Below are 24,289 nucleotides of genomic sequence, written 5' to 3' on the forward strand. Positions count from 1 at the left end.
GCTAGAAGATTTTTCTGCAGCAGAAAGTGAGATATGGAATAATACGCAGTGCAAGAACAGCCCCTAGGGCACTCACAGGGATCCCCAAGGTATTTGCCTTCATCCCCACTCTGTTATCTCAGCCCATAGGAATGGAGTTCTGTCCTGGTTCCTGGCTTGACTACCAGGTCCTCAAAAGTCTGAGAGGGCTGCTCTGCACCAGCCAAAGTTCAGCCTCTATTCTGTACCCACCCTTCTCCCTTGAAACACAGAGCTGACATTCACCTGAGCAGCTCTGTCTGCTCAGACTCCTGCCACCATATTCCCTTTCCGCCCACCAGATGGGACCCCACCGACACGGAGAAGAGTCCAAATCAGATGCACATTTACCCTGCCTGCACATGGCCTGGAATTTGGCCATCTTTCCCAAGTTAGTCCCCCCAGGTTAGATATTATGTGTTCCCGGGATGCTCCTCTTACTCCTACCACTGCAATTTCAGTCATTGAGGTTACCTGCAATCAAGACAAAATGAACACGACTACTCAAATCATCACCCAAAATACCACCAATCTATTTCTGGGGAAAATGTGGGGATGTAAGAGCACAGTGAAGTTTGTGAATACATCATCCAAAGACATGAAGGTCGTTAAGTGACAGAGACAGAACCCAGCTCCCCTTTATTCCCAACCTTCTTCTTCTACTCCACCACATCTCTGTTCTGTGTTAACATTTAGCATGACAGACACATGTCCACTGGGCAAAGGAGAACAGCAGGAAGCTGGGTATGGCAGCCAAAGCAGAAAAGAGTGTACCTTCTGCTGCCATCCAGGTGAGAGCTGATAGCCAAAGAAGGCCACTGGGGAAGATGAAAATGGAGGAGGGGCAAGAAAAGGGCCATGTGGGGCAATAAACTGGACACAAAGTACCAGCCAAGTACAGCATGACTGTTCTCCAGTTTCTGAAAATCTTAGATGGTCTTGCAATGCTTTTTAGCAAGTGACTTTCTACAGTTTCCCCCACAAAATTGAGCTATATATGAAATAGTCACAGTTATCAGACTGAGGAATTCAGTAGGATTTGTTTGATGCAGGACTTCAATCCTTCAGCTGAAGAAGCAGTAAGCTATACAGCAGACATAAATCGCAACCAGTTAGTCTAATGAGGAGAAGGAAGGATAACTCACATCAAGGATCCAGGTAAACTGAAACGTTAACACTGGAGATCAGGGAACCCGAGTAGAGTGACACAGAAACCTCTCAGGTCAGGCTGCAACTCTACTAACGCAAAAAAGCCCTCATGTAATAACTTCATAAGTAATGAACTTTCACGGGAGCTCCACGTCAACTTCAGCTTCTTTCCCCCACCCACCCACACTGGAGGACGACAACATCTACTGTGCTTCGTCACATGGGCTCAAATTCTTAGTTTTTTCCTTACTAAGTTCTAAATTTTCTAGTTTATCTTAGCAGTTATCTGTAGTCAGTTCTACATTGTAAATAAAACATACCCCCGTTTCCAATTTAATCATTGGATTTCTTCCCATTAATCATTTCAGACCATTATTTTAAGCTCTAAAGCAGGTGACTGAATATTTATGCTTTCACAATAATACCAAACATCTAACATTTCTCTGGTATAAACAGTCTTCTCTGGCGCCCAAGTTATTAAGCCTGCAAGGGAAGATTTATATCTGTGTCGGCTCTATAGATGTTGGAAGGAATAGAAGGCAGCCGCTTTAAGAGGGATCATTGTTGACAATGATTGCAGACCAGGTTGAATCAGACTCATCTTAACAGGTTAAAACAAAATTATGCCAACGGATAAAAAGCAAGAAAATTATAATGCCCTCTTTTTCTGGTGTCCTTTCCTAAATTTTGTAATCTAAGTAAGAAAAAGAATAATGAGCATATCTCTGACCACATTTTTCTTGATCAGCTACCCATTTTCTTCAATAATTCCTTCTTTCTTAGCGAAAGTATTCTAAACAAGTTCGATACTTGGAGCAAGAGGATTTCATTAAAGTATTCAATTTTTCTTTCTATGGAAAAATTGTTTCTAAAGGAAGAAAAGAAAATGGTCTACTGGTAGGTTAAAAACTGGAATTTTAAAAAGGAAACTCATAGATCTTTTCTCCTAAAAAGAATATTAAATGCAAGCCTGTTTTAATATACACTCATTTTTATAGTATTTGAAAATCAGTCACAGTACCTGCAAATTTTTCCATTCTTGTAGATTTTAATAACATTTGTTCCCAGAGCAGACATGCAGAAATACATACATTGGAAACCTGAGCCAAACAGTGTTTGGGCCACGGTGATGCCCATGCATGGCTGTCAGTACCTTGGGAATTCTTCGTGCAGGTCAGGACAGAACCTGGAAGCTAGGTCTCTGCCAAGCTTCATACCCATGTGGGAAACCAGTGTACTTACGCAGCTCGCCGACTTTCAAGATCTCACACAGCATCTTGGTCAGCTCTATACTACTTCGGCCAAAGGGACATTCGTGCTTATCTTCTCGGCTACTGTTCTCAAGTACAATCTGCAAGTGGGAAAGGAAACAGGTCAGAAAGGGAAGTCAGTTTGCAGAAAATGTCAAAAATGTTGGTTCCATTGTAATAAGGAACTAGATCCACTCCAGATCACCGAGCTAAGGCTCTTGAGGCCAGAAGAAAATGGTATTCTAAGTATATTTTCAGTATGTAGGACCTAAAACTCTCATGTTTTCCAAATCTCCTAAAACCTTTCTCGATCCTGTAAGAGGATATTTTGCTTGTTGGTTTCCACTCACCTGGAGGTGCCTATGGAGAGTTTTTCAAAACAGTACAAGAAAGACTTTTTGCTTAAGTGAGAAAACCCCTTTCTTGTCCTCCTAGTCATATCTTCCCTTTCCTGGAACTAGCAACTCTTCTTCTGTGACTTCAACTCCTACATTTTCATCACATACTTCCCACAGAAGTTTCCACATTCTTACAAGATCTCACCCCTTGCATTAGTTGACTGGACCACGTCTAAGAGACGTGACACAAAATGGCCCAGTGTCCTCTCCTTTTCCCCTTATCATACGAAAAGGGGAAAACTGGCCCCACTATACTGACAGCACCCAAGGGGTGTGAGCTTGGGAGCTACCTGAACGTAAGCCTACAATATAAAAATAAAAAAGGAAAGAAAAGTAAGCCAAAATGCAAAGGAAAAAAAAGAGGAGAGGCAGTGGGGCCTCTGGGAGCATTTGAGTGGCTGGTCCCACTTGGTCCTGAGGCAAGGCTACTTCCCTGTCCTAATGGTTTGTTTGCTCAACGCTTCCTCTGAAAACCTCTTGGTCTGTCTAATAAATTCTCCTCTTTCCTTAAACTCGCTTGAGACGTCCCTACCACAACTAAGGGAGCCATTCTATACACATGGATTAACAAAAGTAAAACAAAACAACAAAACTCTATTTTAAAGTTTCTAAACTTCAAATTCATACGTCAGCAAAGGAATGGTTCCTGAGGAGGCTGCTTGTCCCACAAAAGAACTAGCTCATCCAACTCTGAAGCTGCCTCTGAGTCCCCAGTGGAGTTATCTGCTGCCTCCCCAAGGGCTACACCACCCTGAGTTGGTGTCTCTCATCAGCACCAACTCATGTTGTTTCTCCCTCCAGACTATGAACAATTCAGCAGCAGGAATGGTGTTTTATTCATTCAATCAATAATAGTAATTGAGCACCTATTATCTACCAGGAAGATGCCTTGGCCCCACAAAGTTAAGAACAAGAGAGACCAGGGCTCTGACCTCACAGAGCATTCATTCTAATTGAGAGAGACAGATAAAACAAGAGAGGTAGTTATAGTTTATCACAAGTGCCATGAAAAAAAAATTTCCTGGTTGAGGTGCTAAAGAGTAATGGGGAAGGCCTGAGGAGGAGAGTTTAGATAACCAGGGACTACTGAAAATCAAAGGATGAGAAAGAGTTTGCCTGTCAAGTTCTGGGAGCAAAGCATTCCAGGTAAAGGGAAAGGACAGAGCCCGTGAGTTGAGTAGGATGTGTTTCGGGCAGGCCAGCACACAGCTTGGTCTACACTGTGGAGGGGTCTGGAGTTGCGCAGGCAGCAGTTTGGGTTCCAGGGGCCCGAGAGGGGCAGAGCGAGCCAAGGGAGCATAGAGGTGGGCCAGCCACTGCCCCAAGGCTATGTGGGGTGTCATTCTAAGACCCTAAGATGCTAACCATAAGGTTTAGACAGGCCAGTGACACGACCTTTTTTGTTTTGAAAAGATCTAGAAGTATGGAGCATGGATAGTAGCGAGTAAGAGAGAAAGCACAGTCCTTCTGGAGGCCCCGGCAGAGTCCCTGGCAGAGACCAGGCGGCTCAGACTGGGCCTGTGTAGTGGACTCAGCACAAGGTAGGAGGTCAAAAAAGGCAAGCAGGAGCAGACAAGGAATGAAGAGGACAAGGAGGGGGAGGAAGAGAGATAAGAGGAAGAATATTCGGAAGGAGGGAAGAAAAAAGAGAGAGAGAAGAAAAAGGAGAAGAAGGGAAAGTAAACGGAAGTGCTGTTTTATTGATACAGACAGGGTTCTGAATAGTGAAGTAATGGAGCTCCATATAGGGTGAATTATTTACAACCAAAGGAGTAGGATTTTAATAAAAATGTGTTCCAATTATTTTCTGCACAAACCATAACACACACATGTATACACACATTATTATATGCATTGACAGGACCCTAGTAACAAATCACCTGCTTCCAACTGGGGACGCTCCTCCAGCACTGCATTTACACCTAACCATAACCACAAGGTAAACAGTTCAACCTCCTTACACTTCAGGCATCATGGGCAGTTTTCTCAGTCTTCATCATTCTCACCTTCTCACCACCATGACTATCTAAGAAGTAGATGAATCATCTCACTTTGTGGGACTTCTCAACCATTTGCAACATATGCTCACATGAATAATGATGCATTGAATACCATCATGAACACAGCCTTTACTGTTCTTATAATTTATGATAATAATTCTTCCTTACAGTCTCTTTGGGGAAAACATGTTCTGGGTTGGCTGTTTTTTCTCTGAGAAAGCTGAAAGTAAACTCTAACTAAATCCTTTCTCCTGCCAAGCAGGGAAGGACCACTGCTGAAGTCCTTGAAAGGCTCCTTCCCTCTTCATGGTCTTCTCTGGGTAATCTGCCTGAGCAGGAGAGTCTTATTAGGCTGAGCCTGAATAACTCTCTTCCTTTTAGGAGAATTCTTTCTGGTTCTTACCGGGAATTCCAGTTCAGGAAAGCAGGAGGGGAGAACAGTTAAACTCCCATCAATCAATGAATTTTTCTTTCTCTTTTAAAAGTTTTGTACCTGAGACAGCCAGATCAAAGAGCAAATCTGAATCTCCTGATGATGGGGAAATGAAGAGAAAAACAGAGCAAGAAGATAGAACATAAAGAAAAGACAGGAGGCAGGTAGTTTTCAGCCAGCTCCCAGCTCCCAGTGAGGACGTTCCCCTGTGCTTCACATTAACATTCTATTAACATTTCATGAGCACGTCAATATTTAATGAGGATGTGATCTGCATACACTGTAGGTAGAATTACTGCAGCCAATAAACGTTCCGGAAACATTTCCAAGGCACAGTTTATTAGCAGGCACTAAATTAAGGAGTAATTTAAGTAATTAATATGTAAATCAGCTTGGAGAAGCCCTTCTCTTTATTCTTGAATGTACCATCCATCTCATCACATCTACCCACCTAAAGAAAAACGAACCCTCCTTACTGACTGATTTCTTCAGACAAGGCAGACACAAATCTTAGAGTTACCTGTGTGGGCTTCAAAGTCAACATTCTTACAGAGATATCTAGAAAAGACTATGATTATGAATGTTAGTAATAAGATATTACTATAGTCAGAGATAACTCTTAAACTTGCCAGTAGCTTTTGTTTCAAATTTCACACACTGATATATCTATATTCAGTTTCAACATTCTGGTATTAACCATGTTCACCTGAGACATTTTGAAAAGTTCCATTTAGAAATATCAAGTCATATTTTTCATCTTTATTTTTTCCCTACTCTTCAGTTTTAAGAGCAAACATACCAGAACAGAAGCCACAATGGATGGCGGACTAAAACCTGCCACTATCACTCATCTTAGAACACTTCATACACCAAAAGATGCAACTGTCTGCACATTTTATAGAACACTGGATATTTGTGCAATATTAAGTATAAAACATTTTATAAAATACTTTAAGTTTACAGAGTATATTTACATATTTTCTATCAACTGATCCTGACAAGTCCATCAGATTGATGAGACAGGTGTTATTATTCTCTTAAGAATGTTGAAACAAGAGGAAGATGTGACTTGCTTAGATCATAGAGCTAACCTAGGTCAATCCTGGAATTCAATTTTTAAGGTCTTCAATTTCCAAATGTCTTCCTGCCTCATTATAGCTTACAAATTGCCTTCACATACCTATTGCCATGAAACTCGATGAATTTCATATATAGAGAGGCTAGGGAGACTTTGATCAATTTCCTCTATCTCACTGAAGTGGGTCTATAAATCCCAGCCCCTCCTAGACAAAGGTATAAGGTTTTCTCTTATCTCATTTATCGCTGAAGATGACTAACAATCACTCAGAGTCACCAAAGCTGCTGTGGAATATCCCCATGGGCGTTATTTCCATACATTTTGAGTTCCCCTCTGAATGTTCTGTGTTTCTTCTCCTTCTTCTCTAGTGGTGGAGATCACAAACCTGTTTGGCTTGGGTGTGACCATTAAGTGCTGAGTACAAAGCCAGCCACAGTCTAGTACCCACCCCTTCTCTGGCTCTTGGGTCCACCTTGCCCTCTTAGCCTCAGCATCACGTTGCTGACTTATATTCAGCTGGTTATCCCTGACACACTTCCCTCCACTTTCTGTTGACCTCTCCTCATCTGGGGCGAGAGCAATCCATTCTGCTTTCCCTGTAGCCAGCCCTGGAGCGAGCCTTGAGGGCTTCCTCCATCACCTCTTATCTATGGAGGCTTCTTTTTCATGCTGCTTCAACTCTAACTGAGGGTCAGATGAAACACAGCGGTCTCCTCACAGCCACCATGGACAGTTTGTGAACCCATACTGTGTTCTCTCCAAAAAGAAGGGATTGTGTATCTTGCCCCAATTCTGATACAAAGTTGCTATGGGAAGCAAAGACAATATAGAAAGCCTGGACAAAATTAGTGTAAGCTTGTGCAAGTCATTCTATCTCTTTGTGAGATGTACAGAAGTTCCATAACACCCACTTTATAGGACTGTTGTGCATATTAAGTCATAAAACAAAGGCAAAGTGCCTAAAACCAACTTGACAGAGTTGGTGTTTATCATCTCCTTAATGCCCTCCCTCTTCCTATTCCCATGCGGCCCTTGGCCAACACATCACACAACACTTTTACCAGCAAATAAACCAAAATCATGACAGCAGTGAGACTGGCTCTCTGAGGACAGGTCTCTGGGGACGTGAAAGTAGGCCAGAGGCTCTCCCATCGTTTTAGCATGAAAAGATATAAATAAAATAGTGTCATCACCTACTTATACCAGAAATGTGAGATATGAAGTTCCATGTGCTCGTATTCAAGCAGGAATACAGGGCGGTATGAGTGCAGAGAATGAGCAAAGAACTGGAAGAACAAGTCACAGTGTCACGGTTTTGGCAAGAATGTCCTAATACTAAACAGTTATGACCACCACAGGACACCTGTCCTCAGAGTCTGGTCAACCTCACAAGCTCTGTTAGAACCCACCTCCTGACTTACTAGAGGAAAGGCCAATCTTCTCCCATGTTAAACCAACAAACAAACAAACAAAAAGCCTATATGTATCAATGAGCCACCCCAAAAAAGATAGGAGTAGTTTTACATTAGTAACAGAATCACAGAACACCCCAGCATGAAGTGTTAGCCCTTAGATCACATCACCAAGACCTAGACCTCTTCTGAGGTCAAAGTGTAAGTCCAGCTTGGGGTCCTCTCACAGAGACTTGGGGCCCATGAGGGAACCACTTCTTCTACGTTCCCCCTTGGTACCAATGCTAACGGTGATCGGTCCCAGAAAGCCAGAGAGTGGCATTAGCAAGAACACTGAGCTGCCTCAAGGCAGCTGCACAAGCTTAATTGTGATCATGAATTTTGAGCAAGTCCGTAAAATCAAACAAACATGCCAAAGCCCTAATATGGTGATTTTAAATGGGCAGAGAACAAAGAACATTACAATTCTAGAAAGTACGCCAAGCAGGAAAACAAACCAGAACCAATTAGAATCCCAGGCTGCTAGTCCACCTGATCCACCGCCCCGTTTTACAGATAAGGGAAGTGAATCCCCAAAGTAATAAACCTAAGAGTGGTAGACGAAGACAAGAGGGCAGAGAAAGAAAAACAGCAGCTATATTTACTGAAGAGCATTTATTTCCGAGGCCTCGTTCTAAGTGCTTGCACTGATTGTCTCATTGAAGGCAGGTGTACTACCACGTGACAGAAATACTGCACCACCCCACTTTACAGATGGAGAAACTGAGGCAAAGAGCTGTTGTATAACTTGCCCAAGGTCACATGGCACAGAAATAAATAAAGCCAGCACAGGAACTTAGGTGGCCTGACCCCCATGCATGCATTCTTGGTTACTGATTCCTACCGAAACACATTATACTTATTCCTACTGAAAAAGCAGAGGGTGAAATAATAATAAAGCTTTGATCAGGAAAGTCCTTAACACGGTAACAGATGAGTAGAGGGTGTTGTGGATCTGGAAGAAATGATTTTCCTGGATCTACTTCTAACAGACTTGGTGACTTCATGCACACTCCTTAACCTGACTTTTCTCCTATAAAAATGGGGACAGGAATATCTACCCACAACGGATTGTAAAGATTAAATGAAAAAAAAAATGGAAGTAAAGATCTCTTAGTGCCTGAGACATCTCAAACACTCAGTGATGGAGACGACTGATCTACTACTGCCGTAATAACTACATGAGCTTTTGTTCCAGGGTGTTACCGTTGCTTTACTGAAATATTCTGATAACTCTAGGGCAAAGCTGTTGAAAAAAGACACACAACAGAAAGCAAAACACAACTGCTTTAGAGATTATGAATCTTGCTTTTTGGCAAAATAAGTACTCAGGTGGAGTAAATAGTATTTCTATTTACTAAGATGAGACTCCTGAGGTTCTTTCAGCAGCTCTCTAGAACAGTGGTTCTCAAACCTGATTGGGCATCAGAATCATCTGGAGGGCTTATTACACACAGACTATTGGGCTGCTCCTCCAGAGTTTGATTCAGCAGGTCTGGGGTGGAACTTAAGAAAATATGCAAGCAAGTAAACCAAACCTAAAATTCTTCTGAGGCACTGAGGGGATTGAGGGAGGGAGTGTTAGCAAAGCATTTCAGAGAATATACAAAAATTATTTTTAGCGCATACTCTTAAAAAAGAGAAAAGCTCCATCCATGCACCTTCCCTGATCCTTCATCGGCCATTTAGAGAGAGGCAGCTGTCCATGGTATGTCCAGGGCTGAGGAGCCAGGCCTCAGGGCCTTTGGACAGGGCCAGTGTCACCCAGCAGCCAAGACAGAAGGATCCAGTTAAGAGTGTGACCAGGGAAAAGATCCCCCAGAGCAGAGTGTGCAAAAACTTAAAGAGCTGTTTCCAAGGGCAAAAGAACAATGCATATGCCAGGAGAAGGAGAAAAAGAACGTATAAGGGGTCAGACTGGCGAGAAAACCAAGTAGAAAGTGCACACCGAGAACCGAGGTAAATAACCATCTGGACAAATGAGAAGAATGGTATAAAATCCAGCTAATGAGGTGAAATCTTTCCAGAATAAAATTAGGCAATTGCACATACAGAGGCATAATAAAGGCCATAAATATAAAATGGCAAGGAATTGACTGGGTAATGGTGTGGTAATTAAAGCCTGGAGGTTCATAATAGACCTCGAATTGAACATTAATCAACCAAAAAGAAATGCTGCCTGCACTTTGATATAGTGCAACAAAAGCAGGATGCGTGAAACACTAAGCAATCACACCACACTCTGCTGAAAGTCCTTCCTTTGAGTATGAAGTTGGGTAGCACAAGGAGGAGCAAGGATGAAATAACAGCAGGGATGGCTTGTGTTTGTGCCTGCACAGTGATCCTAATGCCACCTAGGGAAGCCAAGGCATCAGCTCTGTTGACTATTCTAAAGGCTAGAGGATGGCAGGAGTGATTCCCCAGCTGATGCCTGCATCAAAGAAACTGGGCTAGAAGACCTCTTTTCTTATGCCAGTTCATGTGTTCCAGCGCCCAAGGATGGTACAGATGTGGCACGCACCTGCAGGCAACACTAGAGGCTTAGAGAGGTAACATCTTGTTTATTTAAAGCAGTGGTATTCTAAATTGAGCTTGCATTAGGTCATTTGGAAGTTTATTAAAACACAGACTGCTAGGCCCCACTCCCAGAGTTATGATTCAGTTGTTCTGGGGTAGATCCAATAAGCTGCACTTCTAACAAGGCCCCAGGTAATGTGGATGCTGCTAGCTTGGAATCACACTTTACAAACCACTGATTTAAAGTTATGCCATGTCTGTACTCCCAGTTTCCATCATTAGCAAATCTCTCGTTTTTAAAGACATGGAAAGCAATGAGAGTAGATGGAAGAAAAAATAAATCTGGTTGGTTTTGGGTTTTTTTCTCTGTGACTAATAAAAAATATCATTAATAAGTTAAAATCCATAGGGAGAGAATGCAAATTAATAGTTGCCAGGGGCGGGGGAAAAGGGAGAATGGGGAGCAACTGCTTAATGGGTACAGGGTTTCCCTTTAGGGTGATGATAATTAATGTCTTGGAACTAGATGGGGTGGTTTGCACACCATTGTGAATGTACTAAATGTGGCTGAATAGTTCACTTTGAAATGGTTAATTTTACGTTATGTGAATTTCACCTCAACTTAAAAAAGAATGAATACATGTGGACTGATTACCATGTGCAAACTCTAAAGTGTTAACTGTTTGGTCCTCACAAGCCATCAAAGCAGGACTACATGTTACAGATGAGGAAACCACACCTTGGAGTTTGAGTAACGTGCCAGCCGCCTAGCAGTTAAAATGTGATGCACTGGCATCCTGAGTCCACAACTGAGGCTTCTACATGATTTCTACACTGTGGTTTGAACCGTTTCTTGGGTGGCATAGAATGTTTCTATTTCCAAGCCAGGGTTTAGCACTGACCAGATTGGGGCATTAGATTTGATAGTTCAGAAATGGCCCAGGATGACAGTCCTACAGCACGCCCAAGGATAGCCACACTGAGTCTGGGAGGAGAGTGAAGCATGAAGCCCTTACAAAGCCCCTCGGTATCCACTGATGGAGAATGGCTCCACTGCAGAGTGCTTAAATGCAAATCACATACACTTCCTTGCATTTGCTTGTGAAAGCTCATGTGTATAATTATTTTGCAGATTTAAAGCACTCACAGAAAACCTGAGGATCTTGTTAAAAATGTAGATATTCTGATCCAGGTGAATGGAGTCACCTGAAGATATTGTTAAAATGCAGATTCTGATCCAGAAGAATGGGGTCAGCCTGAGGTCCTGCATTTCTAACAAGCTCCCAAGGGGATGCTGATGCTACTGGCCCACGGACCACATTTTGAAAAGCAAAGTATTATACTTTCCCAAATCTATCATCTGAATTCTATCACTACTCTCCTCCACATCCTTTGATTGATTCATTCATTCAACAAGTATTTCTTTAAGCATTTATTATTGCTAAGTAACTTGCTAGATGCTAAAAATACATATACAAACAAAATACCATCTTCGGGGGCTCGCAATTTATTTGGAAGACACAAGGCGATAGGATTTGTAGGGTGGACAGACTTTCACTTGCTATATACCTCTTTCATGTACTTCTATATTTTTCTCATTTTTTTGACCCCCTTTACCCATTTCTCGCACTCCTACTCCCCACCTCTGGCAACCACCAATCTGTTCTCTATATTTATAAGCTTGATGTTTTTTGCTGTTTTTCTTTTTAGATTTCACGTATAAGTGAGATCATACAGTATTTGTCTTTGTCTGATTTGTTTCACTCAGCATAATGCTCTTGAAGTCTATCTATATTGTTGCAAATGGCAAGATTTCATTCTTTTTTATGACTGAATAACATTTCATTGCGTGTGTATATACATATATATATACCACAATTTTTTTATCCATTCATCCATAGATGGTCACTTAGGTTGTTTCTGTATCTTGGCTATTATAAATAATGCTGCAATAGACATGGGGGTGCACATATCTTTTTGAGTTAGTGTTTTCATTTTCTTTGAATAAATACCTGGAAGTAGAATGGCTAGATCATATGGTAGTTCTATTTTTAATTTTTTGAGGAACCTCTATACAGTTTTCCAAAGTGGCTGCACAAATATACATTGCCACCAACAGTGCATGAGGGTTCCTACATGTTTTCTCCACATCCTCACCAACACTTGCTATTTCTTGTCTTATTGATAATAGCCATTCTAACAGTTGTGAGGTGATATCTCATTGTGGTTTTGATTTGCATTTCCCTGATAATTAGCGACGTTGAGCATCTTTTCATGTACCTGTTGGCCATCTGTACATCTTCTTTGGAAAAATATCTATTCAAATCTTCTGCCCATTTTTTGATTGGATGGTTTGGGTTTTTGCTATTGAGTTTATAAGTTCTTTATATATTTTGGATATTAGCCCCTTATCAAATATATGATTGGCAAGTATTTTCTCCCATTCAGTAGTTTGCCTTTTCATTTGTTGATGGTTTCTTTTGCAGTGCAGAAGCTTTTTAGTTTGATGTAGTCCCACTTATTTATTTTTGCTTTTGTAGCCTTTGCTTTTGGTGTCAGATTCAAAAACTCATCACCAAGACCGATGTCAAGGAGTTTATTGCCTGTTTTCTTCTAGGAATTTTATGGTTTCAGGTCTTACATTCAAGTCTTTAATCCATTTTGAGTTAATTTTTGTGTATGGTGTAAGACAGTGGTCCAGTTTCATTGTTTTGCATGCAGCTGTCCAGTTTTCCCAACATCATTTATTTAAGATACTGCCCTTTCCCCATTGTATACTCTTGACTCCTTTGTCATAAATTAATTGACCATATATGCGTGGTTATTTCTGGGCTCTCTATTTCATTGATCTATGTGTCTGTGTTCACATTTTTCACAAGAAAGTATTACTTTCTCTGATGAAAGTGCCTGTAAGATGCAATGTGCAGGCAGGGTAAGCTTCATCGATAGGGTGAACCTTGAGTTCAGTCTTGAAGGAGAAGAAACTGATTCCAGACTCTCTCCTGAGGCATCTTTTTAACATTCCAAACCAGAGGTGAGTTATGGAATGTAATAAAGATTAATTGCAACTTGGAAATGGATGCCGAATGAAGGCAGAGAAACCCCTCTGCATCTTGGGCAATATTAGCAATAAATCACAAGATCACAGGGCAGAATTTTGACTCACTCAACATGACATTACTGAATACAAATGCCTCCCGTCTCCTTCAATGGAATGCAAAGACACCAAGATGTTGGCGTTGTCTGACAGTCACTGTTGGATGAAAAATTAGGCTTGACATTTCTCAAGCCTGATTTCTCACTGAGAAATTGTCACCAATGTCTCAACAGTCATTGCAGTCTTAAAGCTAGGTTAGACTCCACATATATTGTCTGAAACATATTTGGATATAACTCACTTTACTAAATAAACACACTCTAGGACAGCCCGTGATAAAATGAATTCCTGGAAAGCAGATCATACCTTGTTTTCTCACTTAGCTCATAGATTTATAAATTCACTCTGGTTTGGGAGAACGGACTTGAGAGGATGGAAAAGCGAGGAGAAAGAACTATTTCCTATCACCCTCTTCTGGACAATAATAAATCAGTCTTTTCAGAAACATTTTCAAGCAGAAAATGTTAATTTTTCAATTATACACGTATTAAATCAGCTACGACGGGAAAATTATTTATTGAAGCCTAATTAAGAAATGAGGCCATACGTTGTTTTACTTCAAGTTAAAGGCACGTGAAAAGGAAATCTTTCTTCTATTAAATCTAGCTTTTTAAATGGAGATCATCTCATTACGTTTCATTCTATAACAGCATCCCAAATCTTGGCTACTTCCGCTAAAGAGAGATCTCTTCTGTGGGACAGACCTCCTACAGGGTAGGTCCAGATGTGGCTTCCTTCTGTGGAAATTGCTTCCCCTGACACTGCTCCACCCCACCTCCCCAATTCCCCTCCTGTACCTGTCTAAATTTCCCTTCTCCTTCAGACCCAACTTAAGGCCACTATTTCCATAAAATCTTATGCAATTCCTTCCTCTAAAACCCCACATCCCTTTATCTATATCTCTCTTACAGCAACTCTCACTTTCTGCCCCAAATTGTGGTGAAGGATATGCGTCTCACTTCCCCTAGTGGGGTGAGCCCTTGAGGTCACGAACCACATCTCAATCACCTGTGAATCTCTCGCTGTAGCAGAGTCACATGTACACCAGGTGCTTATTAACGAACAGTTACTGAACCAGTGAATGGATAGTACAGGATACAACTCTGGCCTCTAGTTGGGCTGGCAGTGCCCCTTAAGGGTCCAGTGGGCATCTCTGTCCTTTATGGTGCACACTCACTTGCCTGGTTTTAACATGAGAATTTCTATAATTTATTATTTCTGTACATTCACACACATCTTAACTGAGTTGCAATCATCTTCTTATCCCCTGTCATCTATATGGATTTGGATTTTATCAGAAGCAATGGCTTCTGTGATGCTCTCAGCAATCTCCACCTCATCCTCTCCTTCATCAGGGGGTTGCTCAGGACCCAGAAGTTACTCAGCAGTTGGAGAACGTAGCTACACAAGGAATCCCAGCTGTAGAGGCAAACTCATTTGGAAACCATCTGAGGCTACTGCACTGATGTGCCCCCAGGGTCCATGTGGCCACGACGAAGGACAAACTCAGAAGCAAATTCTTATTGGGCCAAAGCGTACATTTCAAAGTCCCGTTTCAGGAAACTCTGCACTCACCTTCTTTGTGTATTGTGAAAACAAACATTTACAGAGTGTTGGAATGTGTGAAAAACATCCTTAGCTGTATGTTTATGGAAAACACTTGGCAAGTATTTTGCTATAAATGCTTCCTGTAAATGCTGTGAGTGAGAACCAGCAGGAAAAGTTCTATGAGATGACAGGGATCCAGCTTCCATAGCAAAGGAATGTCCTTCTCCACATACCCCGCAATGCTGGCTCCTCTTCTCACCCTCCTGTTACCAGGAATGAGACTCCAGAATCTGGTGTGGGTGACTGGGGGCAGGGGAGGGGCAATCTGCAAAGGGGCCTTCAGGGCTGGCATCCTATGCTGCAGTACTGAAAGAGAAACCTACTCGTGGTTCCTAGGCGATAATGCCTCTAAAAGGACTTCCTTCCCCTTCATGCATATTGGGTACCAGTTCTGACTCCAAGTCTTCTGTTCCAGCTGGAAACAGGCCCTCAACATAAACCCCATTTTCCTTGCCTGATGACTGGCCTGTCTCTCAGTCAAATCCATGACGCTTTCAGGTGAAACATGAAAAATGGAAAACAAGAGACTCAAAAGTATTCCTTTACAGCAAGATTAACGAGGAAATATCTCTTAATTACTCTATAATTGACAAAGATCTCTGAAGATATGGATGGAAAGGGGAAGAGAGTCTTGCCGGCCAAACCACTGAATGTTTGTGGTTTTCTCAGGAAGCAATCTTGACCACCCCAAAATTGCCCTCTGGATGTACCAAGCCCCTCTTATGCCACGAGGTACACGCTGGGCACCACAGAGAGGCTGGTTACTCTTGTTCCCCATCAGCTGACACAATAAATAGCATAAGTGTTTAAACATTAGGGAGATCAATTATCTCACAGTTGTTACGTTCTAAAAAGACTTTACATTTTCTTTCATTTCAGAACCCTTTTTTAGAAAAAAGTAAGAGACACAAAAAAGACACAATCCTAACGTGCTTAAGGTGAAGAGGCCCAGCTGCCTAGCTGTATCGCCATCTGCACCGGTGCCGAGTTCTGCCCCCTCCCTCACATCCTTGTGTCCAGACTCCTCCCTCTACCTAAGGGTCCTCTCATCTGCATGTTATCCGAACCTAATGATAAACATACTCGAACAGCAACTTTTTTGCTTATTTACAAAATTACTTCCTTTAAGCACATTTCTAGAAATGGAAATAAGTCAAAAGATCTCAATATTTTTGCCACTTAAAATATATTGATAACCCATCATCTAGGAAGCTTGCGTCACTTCACACTCCTCAAAGCAATGGGAGAGAGTTTCCTTGAAAATCATTTCACTAGCAAAATCCAGAACACTAACAACACTAAATGCTGGCGAGGATGTGGATCAACAGGAACTCTCATACATTGCTGGTGGGAATGCAAAATGGCACAGCCACTTTGGAAGACAGTTTGGCGGTTTCTTACAAAACTAAACCATACTCTTATCATAGAATCCAGCAATCAGACTCCCTGGTATTTACCCAAAGGAGTTGAAAACTTATGTCCACAGAAAAACCTGCAAAGAGATGTTATAGCAGCTTTATTCATAATTGCCAAAACCTGGAAGCAACCAAGATGTCCTTCAGTAGATGAATGGATAAATAAACTGTGGTACTTCCAGACAATGGAATATTATTCAGTGCTAATAAGAAATTAGCTATCAAGCCATGAAAAGACATGGAAGAAACTTAAATGCATATCAAGTGAAAGAAGCCATTCTGAAAAGCCTACATTCTGTATGTTTCCAATTATATGACATTCAGGAAAAGGTAAAATTATGGAGGCAGTAAAAACATCAGTGGTTGCTGGGGTAGGTGGTAGGGGTGAGATATGAATAGGCAGAGCACAGAGGATTTTTAGGGCAGTGAAAATACTCTATATATACCATAATGATGGAGACATGTCATTACACATCTGTACAAAGCCATACAAGGGTTGTACTGTAACGTAAATTATGGACTTTAGGTAATTATGATGTGTCAGTGTATGTTCATTGATTGTAACAAATGTACTACTCTGATGGGGGATGCTGCTAATGGAGGAGGCTGTGCATATGTGGAGGCAGTGTATATAGGAAATCTCTGTACCTTCTCCTCAATTTTGCACGAAGCTTAAACTCCTCTAGAAAATATAGTCTTACTAAAAATTAAAAAAAAAAAATTCTACTGGTCCAATCTGGGACTAGGATGAAAAAGGAAAATCTATACGTCCTCAACATTCTCCCCAGATGGGAAAAGGCAATGGCCAGCGGGCACCTACCTGTCCCAATTACCCCATAGCTTCAGGCTCCCTCCCCAGCCATGGACTGGACTGGCGGCAGCTGCTCCTGAATACTGCAAGGGCCTGGATTCCCTCACCTGGATGCAGCTGCACCCTTCCGTGGCTGGGTTCATGATGAGGATGGGGGATTCCATTGTAGGCTCTTTGGGGAAGAATTCCTATGTCAAGTACATATTGATGAATTCAGACAATTAATAGAATTCTGAATTCAAAGAAGCTTGCTAGTTACTTTGTTCTCCTCCTCCCACTACTACGACATTCCAGTATAATCCAAGGCCCCAGTACCATATAAGGCCCGTCTCTTCCTGCCCAGATTCACCTCTTGTCAGTTCTTTAGCCCTTCTAATAGTGGGTTCCTGAGGCCCTTGGTCCAGATCTGTGTCCTCCTCAGGCTCCCACCACAGAGTGAGTCGAGAGAGAGTGTCTTTCATTCAATTCCATCACTTATTGGCAATGTGAACTGGACATGCCTCTCACCCATTGAAAAGACCAGGACACTGAGGTTAATCCCACTGATTCTACAAAGCTCATCATATTGCTGAGAAGAGCGAATAGATGATGCGTGTGAAGCTGAAAGCACTGGAGGGACTGAGTAAATGGTGTGTTAGAGCAGGCTAACTGGCAATTGTCTAACTTTCAAAAATTTTGCAAGCCATAAACTGTTGGTAGCTTGAAATCAGCCACAGTAGGAGTATTCATACCACAGAAATTGGCAAATCAGTTTTATTTTGTTTTGTTTTGTTTTTTAAGCTTATTTACTAGTACACCATTGAAGTAAATGTAAATTACTAAAAAGTTACCACCAGAACTGCCTGGGTCCAAATTCCAAGTCTGCATTTTACTGTCTATTATAACAATGGACAAATTACTTAGCATCTCTGAGACTCAGTGTCCTTATCTGCAAAATGGGTATAATAACAGTGTCAACCCTATAGAGTTGTGAGGATTCAATGAGGTATTATATGTAAAATGTTCATAACAGCACCTGGCACACATTCATTACTCAATATATTTTAGTTTTTATTTGTTCTTACCATATACAGAGTGGAGCCCCAACCTACCAGGCTATAAGCAGAACTGACCCCTCTGCCGAAATAATTAACTAAACTTTGGTCTTCTTACTCATTTTATCGTACAGAACTCATGTCTACTCATGTAACATACACATATTCTCGTGGCTTTCATAACTGAGACTTTATGTAAGGCTTAATACCATGGAGCTCATCAGTCTTAACAAACTGTGGCCACTTTGATGGTCCCGTCAGCTCACAGAAAGGCAGATTTCTTCCAAGTGTGGTTTCAGTTTTAATCTTCTGACATATATCACTTATGGCCATGAAAGACTTCAGAGGGGAAAAGAGGGAAGCAACACTGGTCAGGAATTCAACATATCAAATCTTTAATCATTCATTTCATGAATAATTTAAATGGCTAGACAGTGAGCACAAACAGCAAAAAAGACATAATTCCTGCTCAGAAATGTCATGTTTGAGAGAGATAATGATCAAATAAAAAAATTATATGACTATATAACTCTAAATTGAGTAAGTGCTATAAAGGAAGTAACAAGGAAACAAAACCAATAAAAAAGGATCCAGAAGGATGAAGTCCTGAAGAATGAATAGGAGTTAAGTGGGCAAGGGGGTAGGGGCAGAGAAAAGGGGAGCTGAGTCAGCATATGCAAAGGTCCTGTGGCACAAAAGCATCACCATTCAAGAACTAAAAGGTCAGCCAACCTCGTTTCCTTGATCTTGGTAATAAGAAGTTTGTAGACAGGTATGAATGATACATATCAGAGTCTTGGATTCTAAAAGCCTCCAAGTATAAGGACGCTTGGACAGAATAGCATTTGATAAAATAGCCAGAGAGTAGCTGTTAGAGCTATTATATCTGTTATTAATAGTGTTTCAGTTGCTTTATAAAATACAAGAAAAATATTGTCCATTATTTATGATTTATAGTAAATTTTAGAATCTTGGATTTTATCAATGCAGGGGAAAAACTGATAAAATTAAGGTCAAGGTAAAAATAAAATTACCTGACAATGTCAAACACTCCTGGGTGTACCAAGCGTATTGCACGATTCCTAAGGGGAAAGCTATTTTTACCAAATACAATGGGACATTTTGGAACGTTACTATCTAAATTTTGCTATACCAATACAAAATGCCTTCTGATTTGGTAGGCAAGTTGGTAATACTGGCTGGACTCTGGTCACATGAATACAATTTAAAAACAAAAGTCAGCAATGATTCATCCAAGTATAGGCATCAGCATATCTCAGGCAAGGCCATTTGGGGGCACACCAATATAGCTGCTAATTTAGTTTCCATTCCAGGATGGACAAAGGCCAGAAGGACAGCTGCAGCCAGGGAGGTTATAACACATTCCAGATGGAAACCTATTTCCACGGCTTCCTTCCTTGGGGTGTATGGCAATCCAGCCAGAAGGCAGAACACCAGAACTCAACTGCTTTAGGCACTCATTTAACAGATGTGTGCTGAGTTCCTTCTGTGTACCTGTCACTGTTATGGGCAGTGGGGCACAGCGGAGATGCAACACATCGTCCCTGCCCTCATGGAGCTTACACACTTGTGTAGGCAAACAGGAAATAAACAAAAAGGAAAACTTAGAGTAAAAGTAAACAAGCAGTACATCTGGAGGAAAACAAAGTGGGTAAGGTGGACGGGGAACAAAGGGATGAAATTACGACTTTATATTTGGTAGTGAGGAAAGGCCACTCTGAGCCTAGAGGAAGTGAGGGAGGAAGCCACGTGGCTAACTAGGAAGCAGATTCCCAGGAGTGGAAGCAGCAAGTACAAGGTCCAGAGGCTGGAGGACACCTGGTATGCTCAAGGTCAACAAGGATGCTATGGACTGAACTGTGCCCCCAAAATTCGTATGTTCAAGGTTTAAACCTCAGTACCTCAGAATGTGACTATATTGGGAGATGGAGTCTTTAAAGAGGCAACTAAGTTAAAACGAGGCCATTAGGCCTAATCCAATACAACTGGTGCCCTTGTAAGACGAGGAAGAGACACGAGGGATGTGAGTGCACAGCAGGACCACAATGTGAGGACACAGCAAGAAGGCAGCTGTCTGCAAGCAAGGAGAGAGGCCTCAGGAGAAACCAACCCTGCTGGCATCTTGATCGCAGACTCCAGAACTCCGAGAAGATAAATTTCTATTGTTTGAGCCAGCCAGTCTGTGGTATTCTGTTATGGCAGCTCTACCAAACTAAGACAAAGGAGGTTTCTATGGCTGGAGTTGAGTGAAGGAGCAGCAGAGGGACATAAAGACAAAGAGCTAGACCATTGTAGAGCCTTAGGGGCCATGGCAAGGACTCTGGATATTACTCTGAGTGAGACCAGAGCCATTGGAGGATTTAGACGAAAGAAGTGACATGATGAGATGAACTTTTAGAAGGATCACTCTGGCTTCTAATATTCTGGCTGCTGTGTTGAGAACAGACAAGAGGAACAAGGGTATAAGCAGGTAGAACCAATTAGGAAACTACTACATTATTATAAGAAAGAGATTTAATGAACTGGATTATTGTAAAGAAGAGACAAAAACAAGGACACCAGAAAAAATTTCAGTCTGACACCTACATCTACAGCAAACAGTAAATACAGGTTAACTCCTGGCCAAATAAACATAAAATCTCATGCTTAACTATTTACCTAAGTTCCTATTACCCAATATATTACAACCAACTTTCAATAAAATATTACAGAGAATGCAAAAAGGTAAAAAGTACAATCTGAAGAAACAAAGAAAGCATTAGAGTTAGACTCAGATATGGCAGAGATTTTGGACTTATCAGACCAAGAATTTAAAAATTTATAAATGATTAATATGCTAAAATCTCTAACAGAAAAAGTGGACAACAGGCAAGAACAGATGGGTGATATAAGCAGAGATGTGGAAACATTAAGAAAGAATCAAAAGGAAATGCTAGAAATCAAAAATATTAGAAAAAAATAATGCCTCTGATAGGCTTATTAGTACACTGGACAGGGCTGAGGACAGAATCTGCGAGTTAAACATAGGGTAATACAAGTTTCCCAAAATGAAAAGCAAAAAGGAAAAAGAATTTAAAAAATGAAACAGAATATCCAAGAACTGTGGACAACTACAAAAGTTGTAAATACATGTAATGAGAATAGAAGAAGTAAGAGAGAAAGGAACAGAATAAATGTTTGAAATAAAAATGTCTGAGAATTTTCCAAAATTAATGAACACTAAACCACACATCCAGGAAACTCAGAGAACAACAAGCAGTGTAAATACCAAAAATCTACACCTAGGCGTATCATATTCAAACTGCAGAGAATCAAAGACAAGAAAACCTTGAAAGAAGCAAGAGGTAGGAGGAAAGCACCTTACCTCTAGAGGAACGAGAATGAGAATTAGATCAGACTTTTCTTCAGACTTGCAAGCAAGAAGAGAGTGAGTGAAATATTGAAAGCGTTGGAAAAAAATCCAATAGAATTCTGTATCTAGGGAAGTTATCCTTGAAAGATGAAGAAGAAATAAAGACCTTGTCAAACAAGAATTGAGAGAAGTTGTCACTAGTAAACCTGACTTGCAAGAAATACGAAAAGAAATTTTTCAGAGAGAAGGAAAATGATATAGGTCAGAAACTTGGATCTTCATAAAGAAAGGAAGAGCGTTAGAGAAGGAATAAATGAAGGTAAAATAAAATCTTTTATTTTTCTTATTCTTGCTTAATCTAACAGATAATAGTTTGTTTAAAATAATAATAAGAACAATGTATTGGGTGATTATAGTTTATGGATAAGTGAATTGAATGACAGCAATATAATAAAGAACAGGAGGGAGAAATTGAGAATGCTCTGTTCTTTTTTTTTTTTTTAATTTTATTCATTTTTTTCCCCCAAAGCCCCAGTAGATAGTTGTACGTCATAGCTGCACATCCTTCTAGTTGCTGTATGTGGGACACGGCCTCAGCGTGGCTGGAGAAGCAGCGCGTTGGTGCGCACCCAGGATCCGAACCCAGGCTGCCAGCAGTGGAGCGTGCGCACCCAACCGCTAAGCCATGGGGCCGGCCTGAGAATGCTCTGTTCTAAGGTACCTGCATTACCCGTGAAGTGGTATTGTGTTAATTGAAAGTGGACTTAATTTAGTTGTAAATTTATGTTGCAAACTCTAGGGGAGCAACTAAAAACTTTCAATATCAGTATAATTGATATACTAAGAGAAGAGAAAAATGGAGTCATAAAATGCTCAATTAAAATCACAGAAGATAGAAATCAAATGGAAAAAAGAAAGAAGAAAGAAATAAATGAAAGAATGAAAAGAAACACACATACAGAAAAAGGGCAACAACTAGAAAACAGAAACAAATATGGTAGATACTAATCCAACTATGTCAACAATCACTTTAAATGTGAATGATCTAAATACATCAATTAAAGAATGGAGACTGTCAGAGTGGATATAAATCAAGACCCAGCTATGTGTTGTCTACAAGAAATTCACTCTAAATATAAAAATACATACAGTCTAAAAGTAGAGGGATGAAGAAAAATATATCTTGATAACACTATCAAAAGAAAACTGGAGTAGCCATATTAATCTCAGAGTTCCAGAGAAACTTCAGAGCAAAAAAAATTATCAAGAATAAAGAGAGGCATTAGATAATGATAAAAAGGTCGATTATCTGAGAAGATATAATAATTCTTAAATGCATGCACCTAACAACAAAGCATAAAATTATGTGGGGCAAAAACTGATAAAACTGCAAGGAGATATAGACAAATCCACTATTATAGGTGGAGACTTAAACATCTGTATTTTGGTAACTGATAGATGCAGCAGGCAGATAATCAGCAAGTATATAGTTGAATTGAACAGTACCATCAATCAACTGGATCTAAACTGACAGGCATAGAATACTTCACTCAACAACAGCAGAATACACAGTCTTTTCAGGCTCACATGCAACATTCACGAGACAGATCATATTCTCGGTCATAAGACACACCTTAACAGATTTAAAAGAATAAAAATAACACAAAGTATGCTTTCAGACAACAATGGAATTAAACTAGAAATCAGTAACCAAAAGATAGCTGAAAAATCCCAAAATATTTGGAGATCAAACAGCACATGTCTAAATAATACATGGTTCAAAGAAGAAGTTTCAAGAGAAACTAGAAAATATTTTGAACTAAATGAAAATTAAAATACAGCTTTTCCAAATTTGTGAGATGCAGTGAAAGCAGTGCTTAGAGGGAAAATTATAGCATTCAATGGATATATATTAGAAAAGAAGAAAGATGTAAATGATAATCTAAGCCTCCACCTTAAGAAACTAGAAAAAGAACAAATTAAATATAAAGTAAGCAGAAGAAAAGAAGTAATAAGAATCAGAGCAGAAATCAATTAAATGGAAAATAATAGAGAAAAATCAATGAAGCTAAAAGTTGGCTCTTTGAAAAGATCAATAAAAATGATAAACCTCTATCAAGGCTAACCAAGGAGAAAAGAGAAAAGATAAATTACCAGCATCAAAAATGAAAGAGGAGCCATCACTACAGGTCCCATGGACAGTAAAAAAGTAATAAAGAAATATTATAAACAACTCTCTGCCCACAGATTTGAAACTTAGATGAAATAGACTAATTCCTAGAAAGACACAATCTACCAAAACTCACACAAGGAGAAATAGATAATCTAAATAGGCCTATATCTATTAAAGGAATTGAGTCAATAATTAGTAACCTAAAACAGAAAGCATCAGATGGTTCAGATGGTTTCATTGGTGAATTCTACCAAAAATTTAAGGAAGAAATGATACCAATTCTCTATAATCTGTTCCAGAAAATAGAAGCAGAGGAACACTTCCTAATTCATTCTATAAGAGCAGCATTATACTAATACCAAAATCAAAGACATTACAAGAAAGGAAAACTACAGACCAACAGCTCTCTATCATGAATATAGAG

General features: G+C 40.4%; 1 protein-coding gene across 4 annotated transcripts in view; it reads right to left on the minus strand.

The window, feature by feature from the left end:
• Nucleotides 1-24,289, minus strand: part of ELMO1 (engulfment and cell motility 1) — a 525,628-nt gene that overhangs the window by 232,491 nt on the left and 268,848 nt on the right. For all 4 annotated transcript variants that reach the window (XM_058528310.1, XM_058528301.1, XM_058528318.1 and 1 more), the window contains one exon: nt 2,410-2,518. In XM_058528310.1, coding sequence (XP_058384293.1) covers nt 2,410-2,518 — 109 coding nt within the window. The remainder of the gene's footprint in view (nt 1-2,409; nt 2,519-24,289) is intronic.

The sequence above is a fragment of the Diceros bicornis genome, chromosome 3, assembly GCF_020826845.1.
Source record: "Diceros bicornis minor isolate mBicDic1 chromosome 3, mDicBic1.mat.cur, whole genome shotgun sequence".
In the NCBI taxonomy this organism is placed as follows: Eukaryota; Metazoa; Chordata; class Mammalia; order Perissodactyla; family Rhinocerotidae; genus Diceros; species Diceros bicornis.